The 26,989-nt window shown below is 40.3% G+C and overlaps 1 protein-coding gene across 1 annotated transcript in view; it reads right to left on the bottom strand.

The window, feature by feature from the left end:
• KCNH5 (potassium voltage-gated channel subfamily H member 5) overlaps nucleotides 1-26,989 on the bottom strand; it is a 149,921-nt gene that overhangs the window by 83,138 nt on the left and 39,794 nt on the right. Inside the window, exons 6-7 of the mRNA XM_066321624.1 lie at nucleotides 23,257-23,649; nucleotides 8,282-8,711 (exon numbers count right to left, since the gene is read on the bottom strand). Of these exons, the coding sequence (XP_066177721.1) occupies nucleotides 8,282-8,711; nucleotides 23,257-23,649 (823 nt within the window). The remainder of the gene's footprint in view (nucleotides 1-8,281; nucleotides 8,712-23,256; nucleotides 23,650-26,989) is intronic.

Below are 26,989 nucleotides of genomic sequence, written 5' to 3' on the forward strand. Positions count from 1 at the left end.
TACCTTGGGGGTTATCTTTTATCTCAGACTTGTTTATCCCTCTAGCACAATATGCTATAAAACTGGGCTGTGTTGTGTTCTTAGCCAGTCAGATATATCTGCTGATCTAGCTGGGCTAATTAAAGCTTTCTGCTTCCTGAGAGATACAGTTGTTGTGAGTAATCCAGGACTACCTGATAATCCCTCTGGGACCATCTCAGGTGATTGCTTGCACTCTGTGTGTGAGCATAAAGGTTCATTTTGAACATTTACATATCATTTATTCAATAACAATTTTCAGTTGTTTTAAATAATATAGTTCAACAGCATGAAATAACATTTCCTCCTTCATTGTTACCTCTCCCACTCACTGTCCTATCTCTCTTGATACCAAAATTTCCTTTAAACACATCAAGCCAATGACAATAAAAGTAAATCTTATATAAACACATGCTAGCTATAACCTTGACAAAAAAAAAGATCCCATAAAGCTTCCCAAGGAGGCTGTTTTACAGTTTTAAACCTCTTTATATAAAGGCACATGTTTTTGCTATAAAGTAGAACCTGAATATCTAAAAATCTCCTGCTCTGACAGAATTACAGCAAAACAAGGCACATATGGCCCCAGTCTGGTGGATACAACCAGGTGCTGGAGCATGCCCTGAGAAGGGAAAAGGAGCTGGGGAAGGGTTTGAAACACAAATCTGATGAGGAGCAGCTGAGGGTGTTTATCCTGGAGAAAAGAAGGCTGAGAGGGATCTCATTGCTCACTACAACTCCCCGAAGGGAGGGTGGTAGTAGCCAGAGGGTGGTAGTATCTTCTCCCAGGTAGTAAGTGACAGGACAAGAGGAAACAGCCTCAAGTTGCACCAGGGGAGGTTTAGGTCAGGTATTAGGAACAAATTCTTCATTGAAAGGGTGTCAAGCACCAGAACAGGCTGCCCAGAGCAGTGGTGCAGTCACCATCCCTAGAGATATTTAGAACACGTGTAGATGTGGTAGTTGAGGACGTTTAGTGGTGGGCTGGCAGTGGTGGGGTAATTGTTTGGCTCAATTTACAAGTCTTTTCCATCTTAAATGACGATTTTATGATCTCACTCTTACACTCAAGTTCCATTAAAAAGTGGATGATGCTACATCTTTTACTCCCTAAGAGTAATTTGGGGTTTTTTTACTGTAGGCTACTGAGATGTGATTATACTCTTAAGGCTTTTCCATGCAGCTGCTCAGATAATATTGAGATTGCCAAGTTCAACTGCTGCACAGACACCAATAACCTGGCTCAAATGCTTCATCTGCCCCAGCTGAGAGACATAAGTAAGATTAGCAACAACTAAAAGATATCACAGAAAGACCCTGATACCCTTTTTTTGTAAAGCTAATAGCACTTAGGCTGTGGTTCAGCAATCCAAAAGTGTCAAAATGCTTTTTCAATGGCACTCAAGAGGGGAAATTTTCACTTGCAAGGCAACTTCTTGTAACTTTCTGTGCCACTTTCTTCTTTTTGCACTAATAGGTAAATGTGAATGAACAGTTTTACTCTCCCCTGATTTGGATGTTGAAGAACTTACCACCTTTCTCATTGCCTGAGGATTACATCTGTTTGTAGCAGAACAGGTCATGTGTTGCCTCAAGTTTTCCTGCTTTTCACCATTCACATTTTCTCCCACACAGCTTCAAGTAAACTATGTATATTTTTAGATTTATTTACATACTTCTCCTCTGGGAGGAGAAGAGGATTCATGGTGATGTTCACCAATGAGGTCGAAGAGGTGGCTACCTGTGTAGCCACCTGTGTCTTGGCCTGCTTGTAAAACTGTATATATATGGAGCCAGAAAAATAAACTAGAGAGCTTTTCCTGCTTGACCTCCTGCTGCCTGCTTCATCCTTTCGTGTCGCTAACAGTGGCACAGCAAAATTGTGGATGTCCTATCCCTGGAAAGGTTAAAGGCCAGGAACAAGACCCTGAGCAACCTGGCAGAAGAGATCCCTGCACGTGGCAGGGGTTTGCAACCAGGTGATATTTAAGGCCCCTTCCAACCCAAGTCATTTTATCATCTTGTGATTCTGAGAAACAATTAAGAGCTTGCTAGCAGGACTGTATTGTTGTTGGAAGAGACATTCCCCTCACTGGCCTGTATTTTAAGAAACTTTGGGAGCAGCACAAAAACTGGCACCAGCCCTCTACTGCTGAAGAGATCAAACAAACCCTTCTGCAGATGCAGAGCCACGTCTCTCCCACATCCCAGACTTCTTCAGGAAAAGAAACTGCCCTTCCACAGGACTGACTCTTTCAGGACACCCTTTGAGGCAGAGCTGGATTTCAACCATAGCTAAACACTCAAGCCTATGAATTCCCACAGATGCAAACCCTTCTCCTATTAGTATCTGTTGCTAGGAAAAGTACAATCTAATCTACGGTGCCGGCAGTGACTTTTGCTGGAAGGTGCTATCTTAACATACATACACTTTCCTCAGGATCAAAAATTAAATCCTATGGGCTCCTGGGATTGCTTGTCTGGGAGCCTGCCAGACAAGCGCTTTCCTACAATGTTACACTGTTGTGTCAGTGCGTGGGCTCAGCCACTGCTTCACAAATTTGCCAGATAAACTTCCATGATTCATCCCAACGGCATCCAAGTGGCTAACTACTATATATTATTGGCAGGGAACTGACGAATGCTGCTCCAACAATGAAAGGACCCACTGAAAATAATGAATTAGGTTTGACAGATCAGTGGGGGCTTGACTGGCAGCCCCTGGCACCCCACGTCACAGCTCCCAAGGAGCTGAGCAGCAGCAAGGGGGTTGCCATGAGCAATCAGCAGCCTTTCAGCATTGTTTGCCAAATACGGGAGAGTTTAGGACCAGAGGAAGCTCAGATTAGGGCATCTCACTGATTTTAAAAAGGAAAGAACAGGTCCTGTTCTTTCTGTTCAATAAAATTAAAAGGAGGGCAGGACATCTATGTGTTCAGCATAGATAACCAAGGCATCAATTATATATGTATTTATTTGTCCAGCAGACACCTTTTGGTGAAATATGTCCCAGCCCGTGGCAGAGGGGTTGTTACTGGATGATCTTTTAAGGTCCCTTCCAACCCAAAGCATTCCATGATTCTGTGATATCAGGAGGAACCCACCCACACTCTCCTTCATCATCTCTCCCCTGAACAATAATAACTTGGGGTCAAAGTGACAGCAATTACATCTGTCTCCTTTTCAAAGCTGAAAATCATGAACCTGGGTATTTTAAGAGGAAAACAAGAAGTTAGCCCTTTGAGCCATTAAACCAGAAACTTTTGGAAAGAAGAGTCTAGAAATTACTCCCAGTTTCCAGAGAAGATATCCTGTACATTTACTACAACATATTCTTCTGCTCACATGCAAAAACAATGTGAATTGCTAGGCCTGTTTCCACCATAATTTAAAACCAGTCACTGAAAAATATCATTTCTCCCACAACCATCTCCCCATAAAACTGGAGTAAATACAAGCCAAAGTAATTATGTATATAGATAAAAGTAATTCCCTAAAGGAAGAACAACAACATTGCTCAGGGAACCAGTGGATAACTGAGATTCTTCTGAATTTTTCACAGCCTGAGAAACAGTGAATTATTCAATGTTCATTGACACTCCTGCCTCCAGTATCTTGTTCTGACCTTCCCTTGCTGCAAGGATCATCGGAGCAGTTCAGTGACTGGTGGAATATACAGGATTTCATCAACTGCCTGGATGTACATGCCAGGTCCACTCAGCTGGACAAATAAACTCCTGTAATTGCTGTATTTATGGGGCCAGACTGATGCTACAATCTGCTCTGTGCCATGCAGAGCCATTTCACTTTTGTACATGGACAGGGGCAAGCCCATTACTCCAGGTTACACCAGAAGTATGAAATGTGTCAGAGAGCCTCTGAGCCCCAGGCTGCCTGTTGTGCTTAAATCGAGCAGGCAGCTAAAATTCCCCCAGCCACCTGCTCACTCCCCTCCCCCTCTGGATTAGGGGAAAGAATCAGGAAAAAAAAGGCAAAATTCATGCATTGAGATAAGCACAGCTTCATAGGACAGAAAAGGAAGTGAAAAAAATAATAATAATGATAAAAGAATACAAAAAATGAGTGGTGCACAATGCTATTGCTCGCTACTTGCTGAGCAGCCCCCCCAGTTCTATTGTTCAGCATGATGCCATATGGTGTGCAATGTCCCTTTGGCCAGTTTGGGTCAGCTGTGTCCCAGCTGTGTCCCCTCACGGCTCCTGTGGCCCCCAGCCTCCTCGCTGGCAGGGAATGAGCAGCTGAAAAGTCCTTGATTCATGTGAGCACTGCTCAGCAAGAGCTAAAACCTCAGTGTTTCATCAACATTATTCTCATTCTAAATCCAACACCCAGCACTGTACCAGCTACTGAGAAGTAAATTAACTCTATCCCTGCCTAAACAAGGACTTTGAGAAGCTGGCTGCTGTTCTCACAGTGAAGGAAGGAAGAAAGCATATGACTGTACTTCTGTTGTTTAAACATTCACACTTGTTCCTTCAAAAAAACCCATCTCTCCCTAATTTTTCAAGCTGTTTCACCCAACCACACTTCCACCTTCCCCAAAATGCTTTTTCCCTTTTATTCTCTGCTCACTAAAGGGCTGGCTGTGTTGAGTTGCAAGACAGTGGTAGTGGGGTATTAACTAAAAGTTTCTTTCTGTTCTCCTTCTTCATACATTTGTTTTTGTTTTTCTCATTTTGTTTTGTTTTTTGAGAAAGACACTGACCCAGTCAGTTTTCCATCTGCATCTATGGCTGTGCTGCAGGGGCCTTAAAGCTGCTTGTGGACAGAAGTAGAGCAACAGCACAGGTTGAGATTTTGTTTGGAGGCTCTGAGCTGACAGAAGATAATGGGAGGTTTACAACAAAGGGCCTTCCTGAATGATAAACGATTCCTGGTGCATTCAAAGTATCTGACAGACCTACCTATTTGTTCTGCTCTGCACAGACAGCGGATGAAATGACCTAGATCAACACAAAAGGCGCTACAAAAATCAGATTTTCAATGCATATTCAGCAACTCTAGGCAGCAAATGCACAATAGGTATTTAAACAATCACACTTGTAAAAACCTTGCTCCCTTGTCATAGGATGCTTTGTTTGCTATTTTTAGCTTTTCAAGTGTCAAGAAGCAACAGAAAAAAAATATTGCTGAACAGCACTGGACATCAAGATAAAACAAGTGAGGCTAAAAAGAAATCTGAAGCAAGCTCCACAAGATGAGTTTAAGTTATTCAAAGCTCTCTTTCCTGCAAGACAGGTGATGCTATTTCAGCTTAAATATCCCACTCGATCTGCCCTCAGTGAACAAGCAAGTGACAAACTGCCAATCCAGCTGAAAAGCTCCCCATCCATCAGGGCTTCCCCCGCCCCTGCCCGCACCAAGCAATGCTTTATCAGCACCTACAGAATCTGAATCTGCCTATTTATAACAAGAACACCATCCTGCAGTCCTGCCCACCAGAAGGATTTGCAAATCTCTCCAAATACTCCTCCCAGGTCCTGATAACTTTGCCAGCATGAATAGGAAACTTGGGGCTTTCAGAACAAGCCGCAGCTCACTGACAAGGCAGGGAAGATTTCCTTTCCTATCTGCAGTTTGCATGAGTAGGCAGCTGGGATTGTGATGAATTACTATCTCTGATTCCAGTGCTAAGTTTAAAACAGTTATTTGGCATAGTCTGTTAGGAAAAAAAACCTCACTGCCAATATCAGCTCTTGGTATTAGCAAATTTCTTCAAGAGAACTACCAAAGGTATTTCACAGCCCCTCTCTGCTTGTATCAGGAGTGTGTCTGTGGACCAGACAAATTTATTGACTCAACTGTAATTGAATTTTACTGAATGTTTATCTCAAAACACTGTTTCAAAAGAGAAACTAAAATATCTTGGTTCGAAAATAACTCAGTTCTTAGTTACACCTTTTCATGAGGCCAAATCTTTCTCCCGAGCTCAGTGGACACTCTGAATGCCTGGGAAATTGCATTTTCCATCAACTATTCGTTGTACTTTCCTCTTTCATTTTGGAGCTCAGAGTGGCAGGCTTTCAGCAGCCAGCTCTGCAAAACATGTCTCTACAATCCTGCAGGTCTGATCTCTCTGCATAAATATTGCATATATTAAGCCAATGACCGGGGCCTTGTTCCAAAGCTGGTTTATTTTCTAACCAGTGGAAAAAGATCAACCAAGGTTTGGATTTCAGTCAGGAGCACTCATCACACTGATGTGCATGGATTAGAAATCTTCAAATCTGCACTGGTGTCATTACAAAAGATTCACTATTTGATGAAAATTGAGCATTTTTACTTGTAATTTTTACTTGTAAATAAACCAAAAAGGTTTCTCCTGTCTGTAGCCTTTCTGCCTGCCACAGTGTTCTTCAGCCCGCTCTCAAGAGAAGGCACATTCATTTTGGTGTTATTATTTTGGTGCAATAAGAAACTCAGTAGTCCTTTTGCCACGCTTCTTAAATTTTAGATACTACTTTTGACTTTTTCTAACAGCCTATAATCCTACACACAGTTTCCCAAGTGCAAAGCTCTCAGTTGCCACTTAGAAATTTGATGTGAACTTTTAGTAATTAATTTTGTAGGTAACATTTATAGAAATTCTTTGCCAGTGCCACATACACAGGCTGTTGGCAGTGTCAGCTTTGATCCTGCTACCTGTATTCCCCATGTTTAACTTGAGTTCTAGAGATGAAAAAAGCAAGAATACAACCCACCTAGACCAGACACAAAGCAGGTTACAATCTCCCCTTCCTTTTTGCCTGCTGAGACCATGCATGCATTTTGTTGGTGGTGGTATTATAAATAGCAGTAGTGGCATTCATTATGTTTTTATGGGTCTCATCACACCCTAAGTCATTTACCACTTAGTTTTTTCCTGACAAATCCCTCTCAACAGGACAACAGAATTTCCCACAAAAAAACCCAAAAAAAAACCAAAACCAACCAAACAAACAAACAAAAAACCAAACTAGGGAAGCAAATATTACAATGTTAAAAAAATGTCTTATATCCACTTTATTTTCCAAATCCCCAGCTTCTGTAAATACCACAAATCAGTGTCAACAAATAGCATATCAGCTCCTATGGGCTTTTGATGACCTATCTGCAATAGCTCACTAATGCTCTGGCTTGGGGATTCATTTTTACGGACTTAGAAATGTTTTGCAACACATCAACCCATCACGTAAAGATGGTGCTCAGCAGAAATTGTGCCACACTGCAAGAGTCCAAAAATTGCAACTTCTCTTTTTAATAAGCATTTTAAAACCTCCAAACGAATGTCTTTAATCTTCTAAAGATCTAGAAATACTCGGGCAAGAAAACTTCCTTTTAATAGTTCGTATTTCTCAGAGATGTTAGGTGAGATAATTATCAGAGAGATTATGCAGATCTTATTATCAAAAGGTTTTGTTTGCTCTCTTGCTACATAATTGCTTTGTGTTTGCATGGTGCTCAGAAAATAGAAAGCACCAGAGAAATACCAGGAGCTATTGATTTAAAAGAAAAATAATTCTCCCAAATGGTATTAACATTTTAAGTTGTCTCTACTATATTCTGAAGGTTCCTGGTTATCCCTAGAGCCCCTCAGTGATGTAATCTTGGCAGCACATGAAATGAGAGTTATGCCTTACCACTCCTGATTTTGGATTATTTCAGCAGAGCTATGAAACAGTAGGAAGCAGGAAAAAAGGTGCGATATATTGTCTGATCATTTCCTTCACTTCTAGCTTTGCTGGTGACAAAGGCCACAACATTTAAAAGATAAAATCAAGATTTATACCTCAAAGCAGTGCCATAAAGTAACCAATCAATTTATGGAATCACTAAATGTTTCAAGAATTGGATAAAACCACATCAAAAGATTCCAGGCTTGTGTAAATTTATAAGCAAAACTCAGACTACCTGAATTCAAATACACTTTGTAACTTTAAACCAAATTCTAGCAAAGACGTTACAAAAATGATAAAAGCCATCTTTAAAGTGTAGAGATGAGGCCCCAGATATAAACTTGCCATTGGGCACACTTAGCTACCCAGACCACTTAGCCTTGCAAGCAATTTAAAAGATACAGCAACTGTATAATTTCAATATCTGTTTTCAAGGATTCCAAGTTCATGTCATGATTATTTGCAGGTACCACAAGTTTCACAGGCTTTTTTTAGGATGTCAAGAAAGCTTAAAGCAAGTGCACTCTGCAAGCACGGCACTTGCCACAGAACTTCCCTTAAACATGAAAAAATCAGATTTTACTTACAGCCAACCATCATCATGGCCACCGAAAAAATCTTCTCCCCATCAGTGGTCGGGGCTATGTTCCCAAATCCTATGGTTGTAAGGCTTGTCATGGTAAAGTAGAGAGAGGATATGTACAAGGAGTCTTTGCTGGGCCCTCCTTCCCACTGCCCCGAGCCCGTGGTGTTGTAGCGATATGGGGTCCCGATGCTCAGGGCCAGCTGGTAGAGCCAGCTGTCTGTCTTGATGGTGTTGGTCAGTTCATCTATGACCTCGTAGTCCCCAATGCTGTACCAGATGCAGGCCAGCCAGTGGGCCACCAGCCCAAACACACACACCAACAGCACCAGCACGGCAGCACCATATTCCAGGTAATGGTCCAGCTTCCTGGCCACCCGACCCAGCCGTAGAAGGCGCACCACTTTTAAGGAGCTGAAGAGACTACTGATTCCCTGGAAAGGAACAAAAAAAATCATTATTTGGTCTGAAACATCCTGCTGATTAGCACAGAAGGCTGTACAGCAATTCCTACATCTGCTTAAAACCTTTCTATGTAATTTTTCAGGCCTCAGGTAACAGAATACAAGATCAAACCCTTCCCCCCCCTCCAGTGCTTTTGTCCTCGTCAGGCTAAATTGAGTTTGGCACTCACTAGGTGGATAAATTACTTTGTTCAAATTCAGTCCTTCAAAGCAACAGAAGGGTTCTGTAGAATCCAAAGTGGAAACAGCAAGTTTATTACACAAAAGAGTGGTTCAATGCTTCACCAGTCTGAAGTGAATTGGAGACTCTGCTTTGACCTCATGAGGATAAAAGGAGGTAGAAGAGGAGTCACAGATGGAACTCCACCAACCCTGTGGAGTCTTCCTGAAGTTTCCCAGAGAACAGCATTCTGTTAAATCCAAGCAGAGGATTGTTATTCTGGCCAAAACAGGGGCGCACCTACTTCAACAACCCTCAACTCTAAGAGATGCTTGAGAGACACGTCAGAACATAATTGCAGTGGGAAACTCAGAGAAATCTGCCTACTGTTACTCTCATCCACCAAACAGGAGCTGAATAACTTCCTCCAGTACAACACTCTCCACCTCTTATTATCCTTCAAATGTAACTCTGGATATTTTGTTATTTACAAGAAGTCACCCTGACTGAACATGGAATTAAACAACTGTGGGCACATCACCTTCCCGAGCCAGGGAAATACAGACACAGGGCACATGCCTTTACATACAGGGTTAAATTTCATTTCCAACCAACAGATATTGCAGATATTTTCCTAAAACAAATGTTGGTGCAGTGTTGTTTTTTTTTCCTGTCACGTAAGATAGATGACATACAAATAAATGGAAATACAAATATTTAGGGAATAAGAGCACAAGGACCATCAGAAAGTTAATAGAAACATCCGAGAGAGGGTAAGAAATGTGTATGTCCTTCTCAATGCACAAAAGGTTTGGGAGTTTAGAGATGCAGAAAGAGAACAAAAATACACTCTTGATCTACTGCAATCCCATGATATAGCTAACTTGTGCATTAAATTAATTAGTAGCTCAAAATAGAAGGTTTGTAAAGAAGGCTTCTAATATAAAACATTCAGAAGCTGAAGACATTTAATTTAAAGTAGAAATTAAGACATAGAAAGCAATGAGGCAAACACTCCTAGTTACTGTGCCAAGATTAAATTGCCCTTTTCTATGCATCATTATCAAATCAGTCTAGTCAAAACACTGGCTAATTATATTATCAAACAGTAAAAGACTGGAGTTTCTGGAGTTTTCCATACTAGAATAACATTTGTCTCTTTTGCATCTCTGTTTCTTCTTCTTTTGCACCTTCTTTCCCTTTGCCCAACATTTGAAGGGTAACATACATCTGATATTTCTAGATGTAATCTGTTTGGCATAGTTCTTGTATGCTTTTCAAATCCTGTTGGAATGTGTTTCAGATCCCCAAATCCTTAATAAATTGAAGCTCTATATTTGCATTCAAGCTCTCATGATGACTAATACCACAGAGGGAAGTGGAATTTTCCCATTTCGATTTCTGCATTTTGCATTTACACAAGACAGAGATCTAGTTTATTGTCCTTTTTTCCATCTAAATGTATATATACTTATTTGCTTTAGGATATATGGCTGGGAGACATCTTGAACAGCCAACTTTTCCAATAAACTGGGAAGCCCCTTCCAGTATTCCTGACATAATGGACAGTGGCCAATGAACTACCAAATGAGGGTCCAACCTCACAGAAACAATATCTACATTTAAAAAAAGATAAAAGAACTTCAGAGTAGTTTAACAGCTATTCCAAAGTACCTTTCACTGAGTGAACCTTAATTTTGAAAGTTTACAACTTTCAAAAGAGGAAGAAAACAGCAGGGTGTTTTCCTTGTAGGACCAAATCCTCTTGCATTGGTCAAGCAGAAATGCATTATTTCTGTTTTAATTAAAGGCTCATCATTATTTACAGGATTAATGCTCGGGAAGGAGTTAGAGACCTGGAATTCAAATTTGTGGGTCCATTTTTTTTATACCCAGTTGTGTAAGTTTGTCCCAGTGGCACAGCTTACACTGCACTGTTTACTGCACAAATAACCCTTGAACAGAAGAGTTTATAGCGTGACCTCCATCCGCCATCCACACTTCATCTTCTCTAAGATACAGGGACAATTTAGCAGTTATACAAACAATTAAAAATACAGCATTTATTTCAAAGTCTGGGAGAAAATTTGTGCTGTCATCTTTTCCCTAATCACAGGTAACAATCACATCTTTATGTATAAAACAAAGAGAAATGTTTCATTTTAGCTGCCATTGAAATGTATTATTTCCAAAGAGTAATTAACTTAAGTAAGTTTCATGATAAACCTTAAAGCCAGTTCAGTTTGACCCCTTCCTTAAGGCCAAAAAATCAAGAGATGCATTGAACATTCACATTTCATATCTAATATTCCTGTATTCTGTAAAATAGAAAGACAATACTGGAAGCTTCAAAAGCCTCTTCCATAAAGCACTATATAGGAGAGAGCAAATAAACAAATGCTAAATGAATATGTGATATATCAGAGTACATCAGATATATATATATATGCATGTATCAATCACATGCACTAAGTACTGGTTGGGTCAAGTTGGTACCTTCATACTTATAAAATTGCCAGCAATGAATACACAATTGTTAATATGCAAAGCTCTGCCTCAGATTCAGTAACAATGTCTGTGATAGAAGCTATGTGAAAGACTAACTGCCTTGAATTACGTTTGGGCAATTAAGAAATTCAGTTTTCTAAACTCGATTGATTGCAGGCTGCCTTTAATTTCATTTTTCTTTTAACTATATTTATGCTCTGTAATGAATCCTTTCTGCTCCAGGATGAGCATCTGCTCTAACAGAAGTAACTTCAGCACTCAAGGAACAGAGAGGTGATTAGGAATTGTGAATGGGGTATGTAATCCAGTTTGGCACTGGCATGGTGTAAATAAAGCACATTTTGGATACTGGAGATCCAACCTTCTGGGAGGAGCATTTGTGGCTCCGTTGCCATTTCAACTGGGCCAACTGTCTGTAACAGCTGCTGGACTGTGTTCCCTAACTGAGAATATCTCCTTATGTTATCAGCCATCCTTTCCAGCCCCTTGGAGTTTTGGCTAATGTATTTTATCACATCCTAATCAGATGAGGACACTCAGCTTGCTCATCATCCATCATCTCAGCTGCAGAAATCTTTACACTGAAAAACCACCTACTTCAAAGCTGCATTTTGGGTGATAGGTTTGAAACCAAATTCTCATCTGATACATATTATCAACTTAATTCTTCCAAATGTGAGTCACAGGAGTCCTTCCCAGGAAACTTCTAAGGCCATTGATTGCATCAGGAGAGGAAAGAGCAGTGGCTCTGAACCAGCCATTTTTGAATCACCACTTCAATTTAGGAGACAGCTGAGGCCATACAAAGGATGTAGACACTGTCAAATTTATCCAGAAAGATATTTTTGAGGGATGGATGTTTAACTTTGGAATTAAATCAGACATTCATGATTAAACAAAGCCCAAGTTTCCTGACACAAGCACGTTGCAAAGTCTGTGTTCTCAAATTCTCTTGATACACTAAGAAGGGAAATTAAATTTGATAGTGGAGGCACAGCTGATAACAGCACTCAGTCTGACATGCAGAGGGACCAATCCTTTCTTATAAAACTACCTGACTCTTGCCATTTCAGACCCAAGATGTTTACCACACTGTCAAACTGCCATCTCCCAAGACAAAAGCAGTGTCTAAGCTGTGTGCCTGCATCCAGCTGAACTTTTCCAGCCACAGGACTGAGACAGATGGTTCCCAAAATTGCCATGCACACCATGGGAACAGATCTGTGCACCTCCAGGAAGAACAGGGAGCAAATTTCTCTTGCACTTAATGAATCCCTGATAAGCCAGGCAATAGGAAGAACGAAGCTGATAAAGTTGTGTGATGCAGGGGTCAAGAGCCAAACATGCAAGAGGATGAAGGGAACACTGTCACCAAAGGAAAATGAAGGTTAACAATGGCAGGATATCATCTGAGTCCGCAATGACTAAAACCTCCTCAAGGAGGGAAGAGAGAGTGGAGCCTGTTCTACACTAAAGGAGCAGCAGAATAGCAGAGCTGCATGTTTCTAAAATCTGAAAAAGAATAGCTGGTTACTTGCTAATGTAATTAATCTTTCCTGGAGTTGGAAATTATTGCATAAATCTTCTTTTAAAAGTAAAATAAAAACAAAAACAGCCATTCATTTCAACCCTCTAAATATACAAAAATCTGCTTAAACCTTGAAATTAAATCCCAGTATGCTGAAATGGTAAATCATGCATAACTTTTTCTTTCTACTACGGAACAATGTGTTTTTAACTCTAGGCACTTTTTCAATTAGATTTCACTCCATGATTTTTTTATTTATTTGTTGCTAGCTCTGGGTATGCACGCAACAGCAACAACAAAAAGAAACTAAACACGCATTTTAAATGTGTTCTAAAACTGAAAAACTCTAAGCTTTGAAAATAGCGATCGGTACTGCATCATTTAATAGGAAATACTGCCTCATAAAAGGTCAGAGGAAAAAAGGAATGACTTTTCACTCAATTTTAAAACCACAGTTCAGCACACTGTGGTTTTGAAGAATTTATGGGAGAGTGTAGTGGTTTTGTTTGCTAATTTGAGATTACAAAACCAGCACAGGTGGCCAAGAACTGGAGCTATGAAATGTTGGGAGGGTATGCTGCCACTGCAGTCAAAGGGCAATTGCACCATATACAAATGTTAAACTAAATTTAAGCTGGTATCTTTATGCTGGACACAAGCAGTTACAGCAAAACTGCCATAAAAGGGATAAAATCCCTAGAGGAGTTTGCAGCCAGGGCTCACATCTGTGCAAGAGCAAAATGGGCTCTCCATTTGGAGAGTCCATTCTTCCTCCCTGGAGACGAGGAGTGGGGATTGTCAGGGGAGTGACTGACCCGATCCATCTCTGACAGTCAGGGAGGGGATGAATCAGCTCCCTCCCCTCCCACTGGGCACACAGAAGCTGAGGGCTGTGGCTTGCACAGCTGCTGTGGGGAGAAATCCAACCCATCCTTAGAAACCCAGAGAGACGGATCTGCAGAGCAACCCAATCTGTATTGTGTTATCAGAGAAACAGATACTGCCTCCCAATGTGAGACTGATCCTGCTCCAGAGGAGCTTGGGGAATAAATGCTATTAATAACAGGAGGCTGAGATGCTCTGCAGATGCAACAGCATGCTTATTTCTTCATTCAACAGCCAATTACTTCACATAATGTGATGCTACACTACCCTCAGCTCTGGCAGGGTTTTGCAGAAGTCCCCACTGGGGGACTTTGAGTTGAATCAGTTCATAAAAAAGTGAACAATCACAAAGTAAACTGGACTGGGGGTTTTTGCTCTCAAAAGGGCAAGAGCTGGTAAATTATAAATATTGAACTAAAGATAGTAATAAGTGAAGACAGGTGGACTACGAGAGGTAGAAGAGTCAGACACCTGGCAGCAGAGGACACCTGGAATGCCCTTACATCAACAGGCACAAAAGAGTGTAACTAAAACAAGGGGGAAAACTGGTAAAGCTGGGCATCAGTTATAAATGAGTAAATAGTCACCCAGTGGAAGAAAACAGAAACAGAGAACAGACAGTATATAAGATATAAAAATTTGATCAACAGAAAACTACACCTTAGAGAGGAAGTAGAGATACTAAAACGACTACCCAAAGATCCTTCAAATTCAAAATTGAAAAAAAAAACCCTACAAAAAAATCTAAACAAACAAAAAAACCCCAACACAACAACCAACAACAACAACCTTAAGTGATAAAATTGCAATGAAGTAAAATTAATCTAGGCTTAGGCTAAAAATTAAATTAATTCTGACCATTAGTTTCCAAAAACGATGCTGATATTTCCCAGAAAATCTAATGCATCAAGAAGGAAACAAACAGATATATTACTTGAACAAATGTTAAGGGAAAGTATAATTAGAAACTTTGAGATAAATCAAAATACAATCAGTGGAGCAGTAGGTTAGCTAAGCTTAGGCTAGCTAGGATCTATCCAAGGTTTCCTGATAGCATTCTCTGATAACACAGCCCATTTTCTAAATAGAAGAAATGCAGTGTTTTCACCTCTTACTATATTGTTATTTCAGTAACATGATAGGTGAAATTATTATGAAACACATGGAAATTAGGGACCACCACTGGGATGCTGGGGTGACTGAAGAACTTGTGGCCAGGGTAGAAAAACAGAAATCATAAAAAGGGAGTCTAGCAGGGGTTACGAGTCGTTTTGATGGTTTCTTAGTGGCATAAACAGGAATAGTGTATGGTCACAGAATCTGCTAATGCCACCTTTGTAACACACTGTCAGGTACAGAGAATAACCATGTGGGAATAAAGGAAAATGTGATAAAGCTTATACAGAGTTCCAAGGCGTCCATTACAGCACAAATTAACAAAAATGTCTACAGCTACAAGGATCTTTAAATGGAGATTACTTAGAAAAAGAAATATTTGGGTATGTGGGTTAATCCCACATACCCATCCCACATGAGTCAGAGCAATCAGTGAGCTGCACTCACTGAAGAGGTTAATCCAGCTCCAGGACAGATCAGCTGAGCGCTTCCACCATCAACAGGAAAAGCCAAACTCCAGTTGCAAAGTGAAGATGAATTCTCCACCTGGAATAATCTGTAAAGCCCTGCCCTAAAGAGATGTATTTGAACTTCATTTCCTGCAGAGGGAGGCAGTTGGATCAGCCACAAATATGTTCATAAAATTTCATAAATGAGGTGTCTAGACAAGATCAGTTTGCTTAAACCAAGGAAAGGAAAGCAGGCGTGTTTATGCAGGGGAGAGATGACTCTTCTTTCTAAGCACATCGAGGAGATAAACATGAGGGAGGGAAAAGAAATATTTAACCAAGGAGGTTGGCACAGAGAGGAATGCACAGACTGCAAATCAAGAGAGATTTATTAAGATATCATGAAGAAAGGTGGATTTAGACTGGTTTATAGGATGGGTGGTATGATGAACCTGCTCACCAAAGCTGATGACTCAGAGACTCAAAAAAGACCCCAAGATTTTTACACCTATTTTTCTTCTGCTTTTGTTTTTACCCTTTGAAAAATCGAAGTGAGGCAAATACAGTCTCAAGGGGAGATATATTTCACCCCAGCCTAAACTAGACCACAGAGGAGTTTGCATCTGATCTAGCCACACTAGTGTCACTACATTCAAGGGTGAGAAATAGAAGTTTTAGGGCAGAATGACTCCTCAGACCTACTCTGGAGGTGCATCTTACAACATGGGGAGCCATGCCCCAAATGTGCCTCTACCTTCTTGTGGACAATGCCTGGCCCCGTGTTTCATCAGGTGAATCCCATATTTATCACATTTTGAAATACAGTCCAAACACTTTAAATGATGTGTGGGCAAAATTTTCCTTACCTTTCTCTCACCAGAAAGAAATTATTTTTTATTTACTTCTTTTACCAGAAGTAAATAAAAAATAAAATAAAATAAAATAAAATAAATATATATATCACATAGTTGATTCTTCATAGTTTAGTACTGAAGCAGTGAAAGAGGCAAGATTTTTGTAAACCTCGGGCAATCTCCACCAAACAGTTGTTAAGTGATGGCATACAATGTAAGAGAAAACAAAGTGCCTGCAGATTTTGGGGATGACTGAAATGGTGAGCCCTGCCAACACGAGCAGGTGAGCCTGCAGGCACACAACCAAAAACTCCTATTCTGTGCAGTGCAGGAGGAGTATCCTGGAGGAGGTAAAGGCTGTTTGAAATGCAACCAGCAAATCATTCCCAAAAGAAATTTTCAAGCTTAGTTACTTAAATACAGCTTAGCTCCAAAATCCCTGGTTAGCTCCTTAATGCTGCTTTACTGGAGTTAATGTTGAAATAAATCTTCCAACGTGTAGCAGAAATACTTATTTCTCGGCAAACAATTAATATAATCATGATGCATAGTTACAAATCAAAATGAGCCAATGACAAAAATAAAACAGTGATATTTCTGATTTATCACCACTTTAAGAGCAAAATTTAGAGTTGTATTCAATTATGTAGATACACACAGGAGTAAAGGGCTTTGCTTTTTCTGCACCAGCTATCTACATCCCACGTCCAGATACAAGCAAAGCCCAATCAATACTTTGTCCTATACCAATGGAAGCAAAGGGAGTAGTGGCTTCAGTGAGCAAAACTTTGAGTTTTTACAGCAAAACGTTAGCAAGTAGGTTTCTTTGTATGTTTTCTGAAAGTACTCCTAAATTTATTGCTTGGAATTTATCTTCTGGATTTTTACCAGGAGGATGGAGAAACTTTCCTCTTTTTTCCTCTAACACAAATGTCAATAAGCTGTAACATTATAAATAAACTTCCAGTGAACTGTTTATGGCACAACTATACAGTGCAGCACATTTCAAACAGTAAATAATTGAGGTTATAAAGAGAAGGGTGATTTCAAAGTATTTCTTCTAGATGCGAGATAATGGGGGATGTGGCATCTTCCACTATTTACTTGTTACTGCATCAGTTAGTGCACTGTTTATATTTTAGTGCCCAGAAAAGGGGAAAAAAGACAATATCATGAAATATGATAATTTTCACTCATGAAGGGAAGGTAGGTAGAGGACAAAATGGGAGTTTGTCCTACTCCCATCAGCATCACTTCAGCGAGCATCTGATCAGATTATTTCACTTCTTCATCTCCTTAGTAAGCCTTTCCTTCCTTCGTGAGCAACAGGGATCACACAGGACTCCAACCTTCCCATGGAAGTGCTCCACAAACAAATTTCCCCTGCTGGCCTCTGTATCAGCTTATATGGCTCTGACTGAAGATTCGATTTTAATGGCTTGTACCCAACATCTGCTTCCCAGTAATATATACATCACATTATTTAAAAAAAAAAAAAAAAAAAAAAAAAAAAAAAAGGGGGGGGGGGGAAAAAAGACCACTGGGACATCTAATTTTGGTTCAGCATGCCATAACACACATCAGAGAGCTGTACGAGGTGGTCACCCACCACCCCCTGCACTGGCTCAGCTCTTTCCTTTCACAAGTTGCCCCTCACATCATTGAGACATTCAGGTGTCTCCACAGGGAAACCTGCAGACCTTGTACAGCATAAAAGTAGATGGTTAATTAATTAAGAAAAGAGAACTAAAAGCTGATTAATTAAACAGTGGCAGAACTTTAATAAAACCTTAGAATAAAAGCCAAAGAGAAGAGGTGTCATTCTGCAAGTCAGTGCAACGGGTGATAGAGGGGAATAAGTGAAAGGGGTGAAAATGATTGAAAATCTACAAAATATATGCCTCCAGTGGACACATTTATAACTTAATACCATACCCATGCAACTGTACTGTTCTATTGTGGGTTTTCACACACTGCAACAGTATGACTCTTCATATTTAATATGTGCATAACAAGGGGGGAAAAGACAGGTCCCAGTGTTAGTGCTTCTGTCATTATTTGCTAGGAATTTGCATCGTGGTTTAACACTTGGTTGCAGCCAAGTGTTAGTTCTGGGAATTATTCTCCATGTCAGCCACCTAGATTTAAAAAGGGTAGCTAGCCATAGAGTGTACTTCAGAGCCAAAGTCACACTGTTATAACACAGCAATTTATCTTCACCTTGCGTACACCACTTAGCCCAGTGCCCAAAACCCTCCTTCAAATACCTCCCACAAAGGGAATGTCTGCAGTGAAGCACTGCAGGTGTGAACATGGCTACACCACCTTAATCAGCTTTTATTTGCTTTCAATTTACAGACACTACAATTTTAGTTTCTATTAGTTGCAGTGATACAAAGAAGTTTCTGACAGGGCTGAAATAGATCGATAATAGTAATTTAAATCAAATTACAATTATAAGGAGTCCATGCTTTAATTTGCCCTGCATAGATCACTTAATTTTAAAGGCCACTGGGTCATGTAGTCTTACATTATTAAACAACAGGCCCAGAACTTTGGTTTAGGTCATTTAAATTTCTCTGCTTTCACTTCCAGCCACTGGCTTGCAAAAATTTACTTCTGCAGAAGGATGAGGTTTTATACAACTCATCTGAAAAGCATCTGGATACCACCCTGACTTCATGTCCCTTTCTTCACAGTACATGACATGTCATTTCAGGACCATGTTTCTAGCAGAGAGGAGATCCAGCTTCTGGGTTTTATTTCATGACAAACTCAGAAATTAGTGAATCTCACTTAAAATTCCCAGAAAAAAAATCATATTTTTCAAAATAGTAAGAGGCTTTTTCAGCTGAAATTAACCCTTATTTTGTGGAAACATTTTCCTTTTGACCAAAAGCTTGTCCATCCATCTAGTTTGGGGAATATTTACTCAAAATACTTATTTCCAGAGGCTCAAATGCATGTGAAGACAAGAGTCAAACATCTGCTCAGCATCCTGGTGTCCTAGGATGCCAAACAATGTATTTGGTCCCAAAGGGAGATTTTAGCATGGTTCGACCATACCTGATCAGCATCCTTGGGCACCTGCAAATTTGTTGACAATTTCATCACAATATGAGTCTGATAATTCTGACTTGTATGGAAAAAATGGTTACAAAAAACTTTTTGGTATCTCAGACTGAGAGAGGTCAGATATTTCTCTCTCTAATAGGCAGAACACAAATAAAGGCTAAGTCTTGAGGTAACATAATTTCTCAGCTTCAAAAGCAGGGAGTCATGATTATACAAATTTTATAAACTGATGCATACAGCAGTGGAAGAGTTGTTACATACAGCTCATAACTCAGGGAAAAGAAAATTAGGAGCACTACAAGCAACACGTAACTCCAAATCAAAAATCCAATTTCTAGTCACTACACACTTCACATCCTAATACTTACAGGAACTTTATGGGACCAAAATCTTTGGATCCAAATACCATAATCCCCATTAACCCAAAGTTTGTGTCTTTGTTTTGGTTTTTTGCATAATGTTAAAGAAGAGACAGACAGACACTTTTAGACAAAATCTGAAGCTTCAGAGAACTCTTATGTTAAAAAAGAAGGAATCAGCCAAGTTTCAGAGACTCTGAGCACACACACTCTGTTCTGGTTTATTCCTTGAAAACTGCCCGGAATCCCCAGTGTGTACTGTGCTATTCCCTGTCACCCTTCTGTACAGAAAACGTTCTCTGTATGGTTTTGATTTAGCCAGAATATATTTCAGTGCAGGATAAACTGCCCTGAAAGAAAAGATGAAAAGATATCATGTATTTTTCTGATTTTCTGGGACTATCCTTCTAGCAAGTTTCTTATTTCAAATATCTCACTAAGGATTCCACTTATCTCTCCATTAGTTCATTTTTCTCCAACCTATTTTACCTTGTTTTCCTTCCCTTCCAACAGCACTTAGCCACATAATTCCTCATCCATCACATCAACTTAGATCACTCTGTGCTGTACAAGGTGTCTCTCATTGTTACCTTTCCCCTTCCTCTCACACATCCCAATCCCCCTGTGCAGACTCCTGGCTCTGTAACTCCAGACTTGGAAACCTACACCTCTAATTCTGCCTCAGATCGTCTTCATCCTCCTCAATTCTCAATTTGTGTTTCATAATCCTCTCCATAAAATCCTTCTACCGAGGCTCTACGTGGACTCAACAACAAAATACCTTTGATTTGCAGTCATGTTTGCCTCAGGTGGGAGCTCCAGCCTTCACCTAACGTCTATGAAGGAAATTATATGGTTCCAAGATTCTGGATCTGGCTCTGGCCAAGACTGGCTGCATTTGAAGAACTACAGCCCTTGGTAAGAAAACACACATTTCCTTTTTTCAACCTTTTTTTTTTTTTTTTAATCTTTCAATTTACCTCCTTAATTTTGGGATTATGAATAGCACTCTAGTGCTTAAGGCATCTTAATTCAGTTCAAGCACCTGTATCACACAGAGCTGTCTACATATACAACAAAGAGACAAAATCCCAAACCTCTTTCTTCATGAGTGAGAGATCTGCCCATAGGGAGGGAAAGAAATTCCCTCCAATGGCATTCTCCCTTCTCATCTAGCTCCTTAACAACCAGCAAAAAAGCATTTGATGCTTTATGTGAGACAACAAGGGTCAGATGGGGGAAAAACAAGTGAAATTTGGAAAGTCACCTTTCACTCAGCTGGCTTTTAGGACTGCTCACTCTGATTTGGGTCCATCTCTCACCACTATACCAAGAACTCAAAGAGCACCAGGACCTGCACCCAAGGTCTTTTCCGCTAAGCTCATTTTATGCAACTTTATCTGAAATGCCACTGAAATCATCAAGTTTAACGCTTTTATCCAACACCCAGGGCCAAGACAGAGAGCTAAAACCCAGCAGAATCAAGAGCTAAAAGAACTCTTCTCTCTCCTACTTGTCTTAATAAGGCACCCACTTTCTAACGAGAAACATTGTTTTTAATCAGAGCATCTCTCCCAAATTAAGATTATGGATTTACTTACTCTTTACCTATGAACTGTGTTTGAACATACTGTTGCTGGGGGGCCAAAAAGTTAAATCCCAGAATAAGAAGCACCAGTTAAAATAAATGTTAAAAACCAAATGAAGATAAAGAGCATTAATAACTGCAACCACCCAGAGAATACATTGACCAGCCCAAAAGACTTAAATGTTACAAATGAAGATATATCACAAAAAAATAAAAATATCTCCCCTGAAGGACAGGGAAAAGAGAAAATGCAAACCCAGAGAGGAAAGGCTGACTGTTTACATACCTGTTTTCAAAATCACTTCAATTCTTTTCAGACACTAGGGGAAGCTGGAGTTGGAGGGGGTGGAAATCAAGTAAATATAAACCAGTAGCTGCTGGAGGCTCCAGAGCCATAACAGACAACTTCATCCTAAGGGAATCTTACTGTTGGCTCCTTTATTAAAAAGGAGTCAATGTTTCATTTGTTTGAAAGTAAATGACAGCTTCTCTAGGATCACTGGAGTTCATGATACCTTGCTGCTGTTATTACATTTTGATTAAAGTTTGTCATTTTAGGTGTGTCTCAATTATAATGTGCTGTGTCAAGATTCTCTTCCCTGTCACAAATATTGCCGATGGTTTTGGGGTTTTTTTTTTTCCCCATGTATATATTAGAGAAAGAGGTTCACCTCATCCTTTAAATCTGTCTTGCTTGGGCAAAATTTTCTGTTTTACATATTCAAGCATTAAAATCTGGAGATAGGGCTGCATCTTTTATAAAAAATAGGTTTCTCTGAGTCTGAAACTGGTTATCTTAAAAAGAGGTATTAGGTCTACAACTTTGCTAAAATCACTTTCTTACACAGCCTGACTGTACAACCTGGTTTCAGATGGGCAACCCTCATAGGATCTTGAATTTAAGCTGCAAGTATTATCACTTCTGTCATATTTGCTATAAATAAAATGGAACAATGTCAAAAAAAAGATGCAACTCAGCACACAGAGGCAGGGATGGAATTTTGAAGGAGGTCTACAAAATTTGCAGCAAAGCCTGTGTTAAAAAAAACCAATGTAGGGTTTATATAGTGAGGATATGTAATTGAGGATATGCAGAATTGAGAATTAAAAACAAACAAACAAACAATCAACCCCACTAAATGGTGTTCTAAGAAAAAAAACCTGCTAAAATGTTCAAAAATGAACAGAGGCTTTTTCATCTGTTTATGGCCCTGAAGATAAAAAGCTCTAGAGAAAAATTAAAACAAGTCCTAAAGCCATTACAGTTCCATTTTAATAATGAATTTCTGTACACTGACTCGTGTATGCATTATTTGTTGTAGTTATTGCTTGTTTTCTGTATTAGCTTAGGCCGCAAGCTCAACCGCATAAATGTTAACACACTTAGCATTTAAAAAGCTTTAATTCAGCACCCGTCTATGATATTTATGTTTTCTCTCTTCAAACAGTTTCTCAAATTTTAGCAGTAGTTGAAGAATTGTACCAAAAAAAGGAAATAAATCTCCCTCTCAATCAAACATTTAAAATGGCATTAAAAAAATTACAGGTTCAGAAAGGAGTCCTAGGGCAGGATTTAAAATAAATGCTTATTCAGAGCCACTCCTTACTTTTGTATAAGGGGCAAATTTGTCACCAGCTTCAGCCAGAGCAAACACAGAAGAGTGTAATCAAGCCCTACAATGGGTTAGAACTGCCCAAAGAGTGAGCTGAGAAGGGAGGCTGTGACAGGGGGCATCCCAGCTGGCCCAGCCCACTTTGACAGGGACTTGCACCAATGCTTATGGATGACATTCAAGCCATTCTAAACCCCCTGTCACTAAAATAAGCACCCACACATGGTACTGGAACTCTAAGACACCTCTCCACCAACACAGGAACGCCTTGTTGATAAATCTCAGCATTTGCACAGAGCATGAGCTGCCTCACTGGAAACAAGCTTCTAAACAAATCCTTAGTTAAAACAATCCTTTAGGGACAGACTACAATCACTTACCTCGTCCACATTCTCAAAGGCATTGATGATGTCATATGGTAAACAGGACAGAAGATCAATCACAAACCAGGTCTTCAGGTAGTTCATCCGTATGAGCTTGGGATCAGATATCACCTCTCCCCCGGGGCCAACAAAGGTGGTGTGAAAGTTCAAAACAATGTCAACCAGAAAAATAACGTCCACCACGCTGTCTAGCACCAGCCAGGCAATGTTGTTCTGCTTTGTCTTGAAGGACACGTTGTATGGAACCATGATTGCTGTGTAGAAGGTGAGAATTAAGATGACCCAGTCCCAGGTGGTCTTAAAAGCGCAATAGTGGAGTATAATGTGTGGTGGGGTCTTTGGAGCTTCTTGCTTGTACTGGGGAAGAATATCAGATCCCAGCTGGAGAACCTGTGAGAGGCAGAGAGGCAAATGTTACTGTTTTCAGGGGCTGAGATCCACTTGAAGGGTATTACAGATTCCTGTGAGGGGCAGCAGAGACAGGATTGTGCTTCTTGGATGTTGCAACGCAATCCACAGTTTCTAAATAATCTGATTTATTTGGGATGTGTGGAGGCAGCTATCACCCACTGAATGGGAGCAGCATGGCATCTGAGGATATTCCTGCAAAAAGGGAGGTCTTTGCAGATGGATTGAGGGAAAATCACTCTAAGAGCATGGGAAGAGAGGCTCCATAAAGAAGTTTTGGGTACTAACACAGCAGCTTATGATTTTCAGTTGTGAACATAGAATCATAGACCAGCTTAGGTTGGAAGGGACCTAAAAGATGATCTATCTCCAACCCTCCTGCCATGGGCAGGGAATCTTCTACTAGATCAGGTTGCTCCAAGCCCTACACAACCTGGCCTTGAACACTTTCAGGGATGGGGCAGCCACAGCTTCTCTGGCAACTTGTTCCAGTGCCTCACCACCCTCACAGTAAGGAATTTCTTCCGAACACGTGATCTGATCATGAACACTCATTCAGATTTAATAGTTGTAATAGTTGTAATAGTTACAAGACTAATTCTTTGTGCCCAACCTCTTTAAATCACTGCTGAGACAGAGCAACACCTTATCAAAGGTGAAGAAGACCCCAGCCTTGCTGGCCAACCTCCTAAAATGAGGCATTGTATGCACAACTTTCTGCCTAAAACCCTGCCAATATCACATTTCCTTCGCATTTTCTTCAAAAAAGTTGCTGCTCCCACAAGCTCAATATCACTAGTGGGTTCTCTTTTATTTCTCGTAATTACTCCTTTTTTTTTTTTTTTTTTTTTTTTTTTTTTTCCATAGGAATATAATCTCCTGCATGCTCAGTATTGTAAAATTGTGGAACTGGAAGCACTGCAAAAACCAAGCCAAAGTCACTTAAGGCATTCCCAGCTAATCTAATTACCTCTTATCTCAGTCCAACACAAGAAACAAAGGCACAAAGGAATTTATTGCACTGACAACTGAAAGATCCATTTGGGGATACACTTGGGGATCTCAAGTCCATATGGGATAAAATAAATAATTACAGCAAATTTAAAACTCATTTCAGCCCTACACCTGTCCGAACTGGGGCTGATGTACCATATTTCCAGGGACAGTTGGAAAACAGCAGCCTCAGATGTGTAAAATTCATCAAACACAGGATGGTTCCTCAATGTAGAGGAGTAAATGGCTCTGAATAAAGTGTACAATAGCTAAGAACGTGAACTTAAGTACCACAGATAGAGATTCTCCATTAATTCTTTGCAGTCTTGTCTCTTAGATGTTTTTAAGGGAAAGCTGTTACTGAGATCGGACAGCAAATGTCTGGCTCTGCTGAAAATCTGTTCTCCAGGAATCACCAAGGGACAATAAAAGCAGCCTCCCTCATTCTGTGATGGGGGATGTGGCTTCCCAAGATGCCATATCTGGGCCAATGTCAGGCTGAAGGAATGCAAACCTGCTTCTGCCTACCTGTTCCTACCCTCCCTAAGGTCATATTTGGCAATCACAACCCATGAGAAAAGTCAGTTGAGCTGACACAACAAAAAACTAATTTGTTACATTAATTGGCCATTTGTTTTCTACAGAGTCAGGTGAACTGCACAGATTTATGCCATGAACAGAAAAGCACTGGACCCACTACACAGGCTGCAGTGAGAGAGTAGCAGAGACCTCCAGGAGCCCATGGCTGCTCCCTCTGCCTCAACCCTGGTGTCGTACCAGCTCCAGGGTAACACAGAACCCTTGCGGAACAGTGTGGTCCCAATGGCACTTGTCAGAGACACCCACAGATGCAAACCCCTGGTGACACTTACAAAAACATCAAACTCCAGGCATTCCTCCCCCCAGTGCCCAGGACAGACTCACTATCAGCACTTCTATGCTCCTGTAACCACTGCAGCACACTGAACTTGCTGGTGGGTCTATGAGGTTTTCCCTGGAATTAAAGCAGACACCAATACAACCATTTCCTCACAGCAGCCTTGTGAAAATTTCTTTCAAAGAGAAAATTTTCACCTGCACTTAACACACCATTTTGGCTTTGCCTCCTAATTTGGTTGTTATCTCCAGATATCTCTTTGGACACATCAGTGCCCAACACTTCGCTGATAAATCAGCACTGAGACTTCTTTCCTTGGTTTCTTCAGGCCTGTTTGCTCCCTGCCTTGTTCACTGGGGCAGGAGCTGGAAACGTCCTCACTAGAGATGGAAAAATAAGCTACTTAGGGCTCAAGCAGAATGCTATTAACATGTGCTTGATGGTTCCCTGTGCCTCTGGTGGTGGAGTGCTTGGAAGCTCCCACGATACTGCAAAAGCATAATTATTATTCTTAACATAATATCATGCTGAGTTTGACATGGTGAGTGGGTGGCAAGTGGCTGTGGAGACCACTGAACTATAATGATTATTTCTTTCATGCTGCATGGATTTTTAATTTTAAATCGCCAAAGAATACACAATACTTTGATAGTCAGCTGCATTTACCACAGACTGTCTGCATTATTCCTGTGTACAGCTAATGAAAATGACTGGTAACTGTTAAGTCTGATAAGGTGAGCAGCACATTCTGCAAAGGATGAGCTATGAAGATAATGCTCCTCCTCAGATACAGAAATATGGAGAATGGGACCTGTACAGCAACGGTGAACCTCCCCTCAGAGTGCCTTCCTCACAGCACTTTGCCTACAAAGCATTTTCCACCCATAAACTGCTTGTAAAAGAGGAGATTTCACACCCTGCAAGGAACAATTCCTGAGTATAACCTTATCCCACCTATTTCTGAGCATACCTACTCCCTTACCTGAGCTTTTGTTGCTGCCTGATCTAAATTTCCCTTGCTGTGACCTAATGCCATTTCTTTTTCCTCTAGCTGTAGTGGTCCTGGTGAACAACTTCCTCCTTTATTCCACGCTGCTTTGGACTTTTTTGAATATTGTTGCCATATCTTCTCCAGCCTTCCCTTCCCCAGACTAAACCAAGAATGGGTATAACTGGATTTACAGGACACTGAAACATCATTCATTTGAAAAGTGTGAGGTGTCAGTAATCCAGCATTTTTTCAAGCTATTAGTATGGGATCATTCAAGGGAAAACATAACGCTGCTAAATCCTGAAAACTCTGGGTTCCATTCTCATAATTTAATTTGATCTTTTAATTATCAAAATTCACTAAAACCAGAGAGGGAGTGAAAAAAAAAAAAAAAAAAAAAAAAAAGAAAGAAAAAAAACCAAACATTTAAATCACTGTCAGTTTTACAGGACAAGTTCTCT

This window comes from Sylvia atricapilla, chromosome 6 (genome assembly GCF_009819655.1).
Source record: "Sylvia atricapilla isolate bSylAtr1 chromosome 6, bSylAtr1.pri, whole genome shotgun sequence".
In the NCBI taxonomy this organism is placed as follows: domain Eukaryota; kingdom Metazoa; phylum Chordata; class Aves; order Passeriformes; family Sylviidae; genus Sylvia; species Sylvia atricapilla.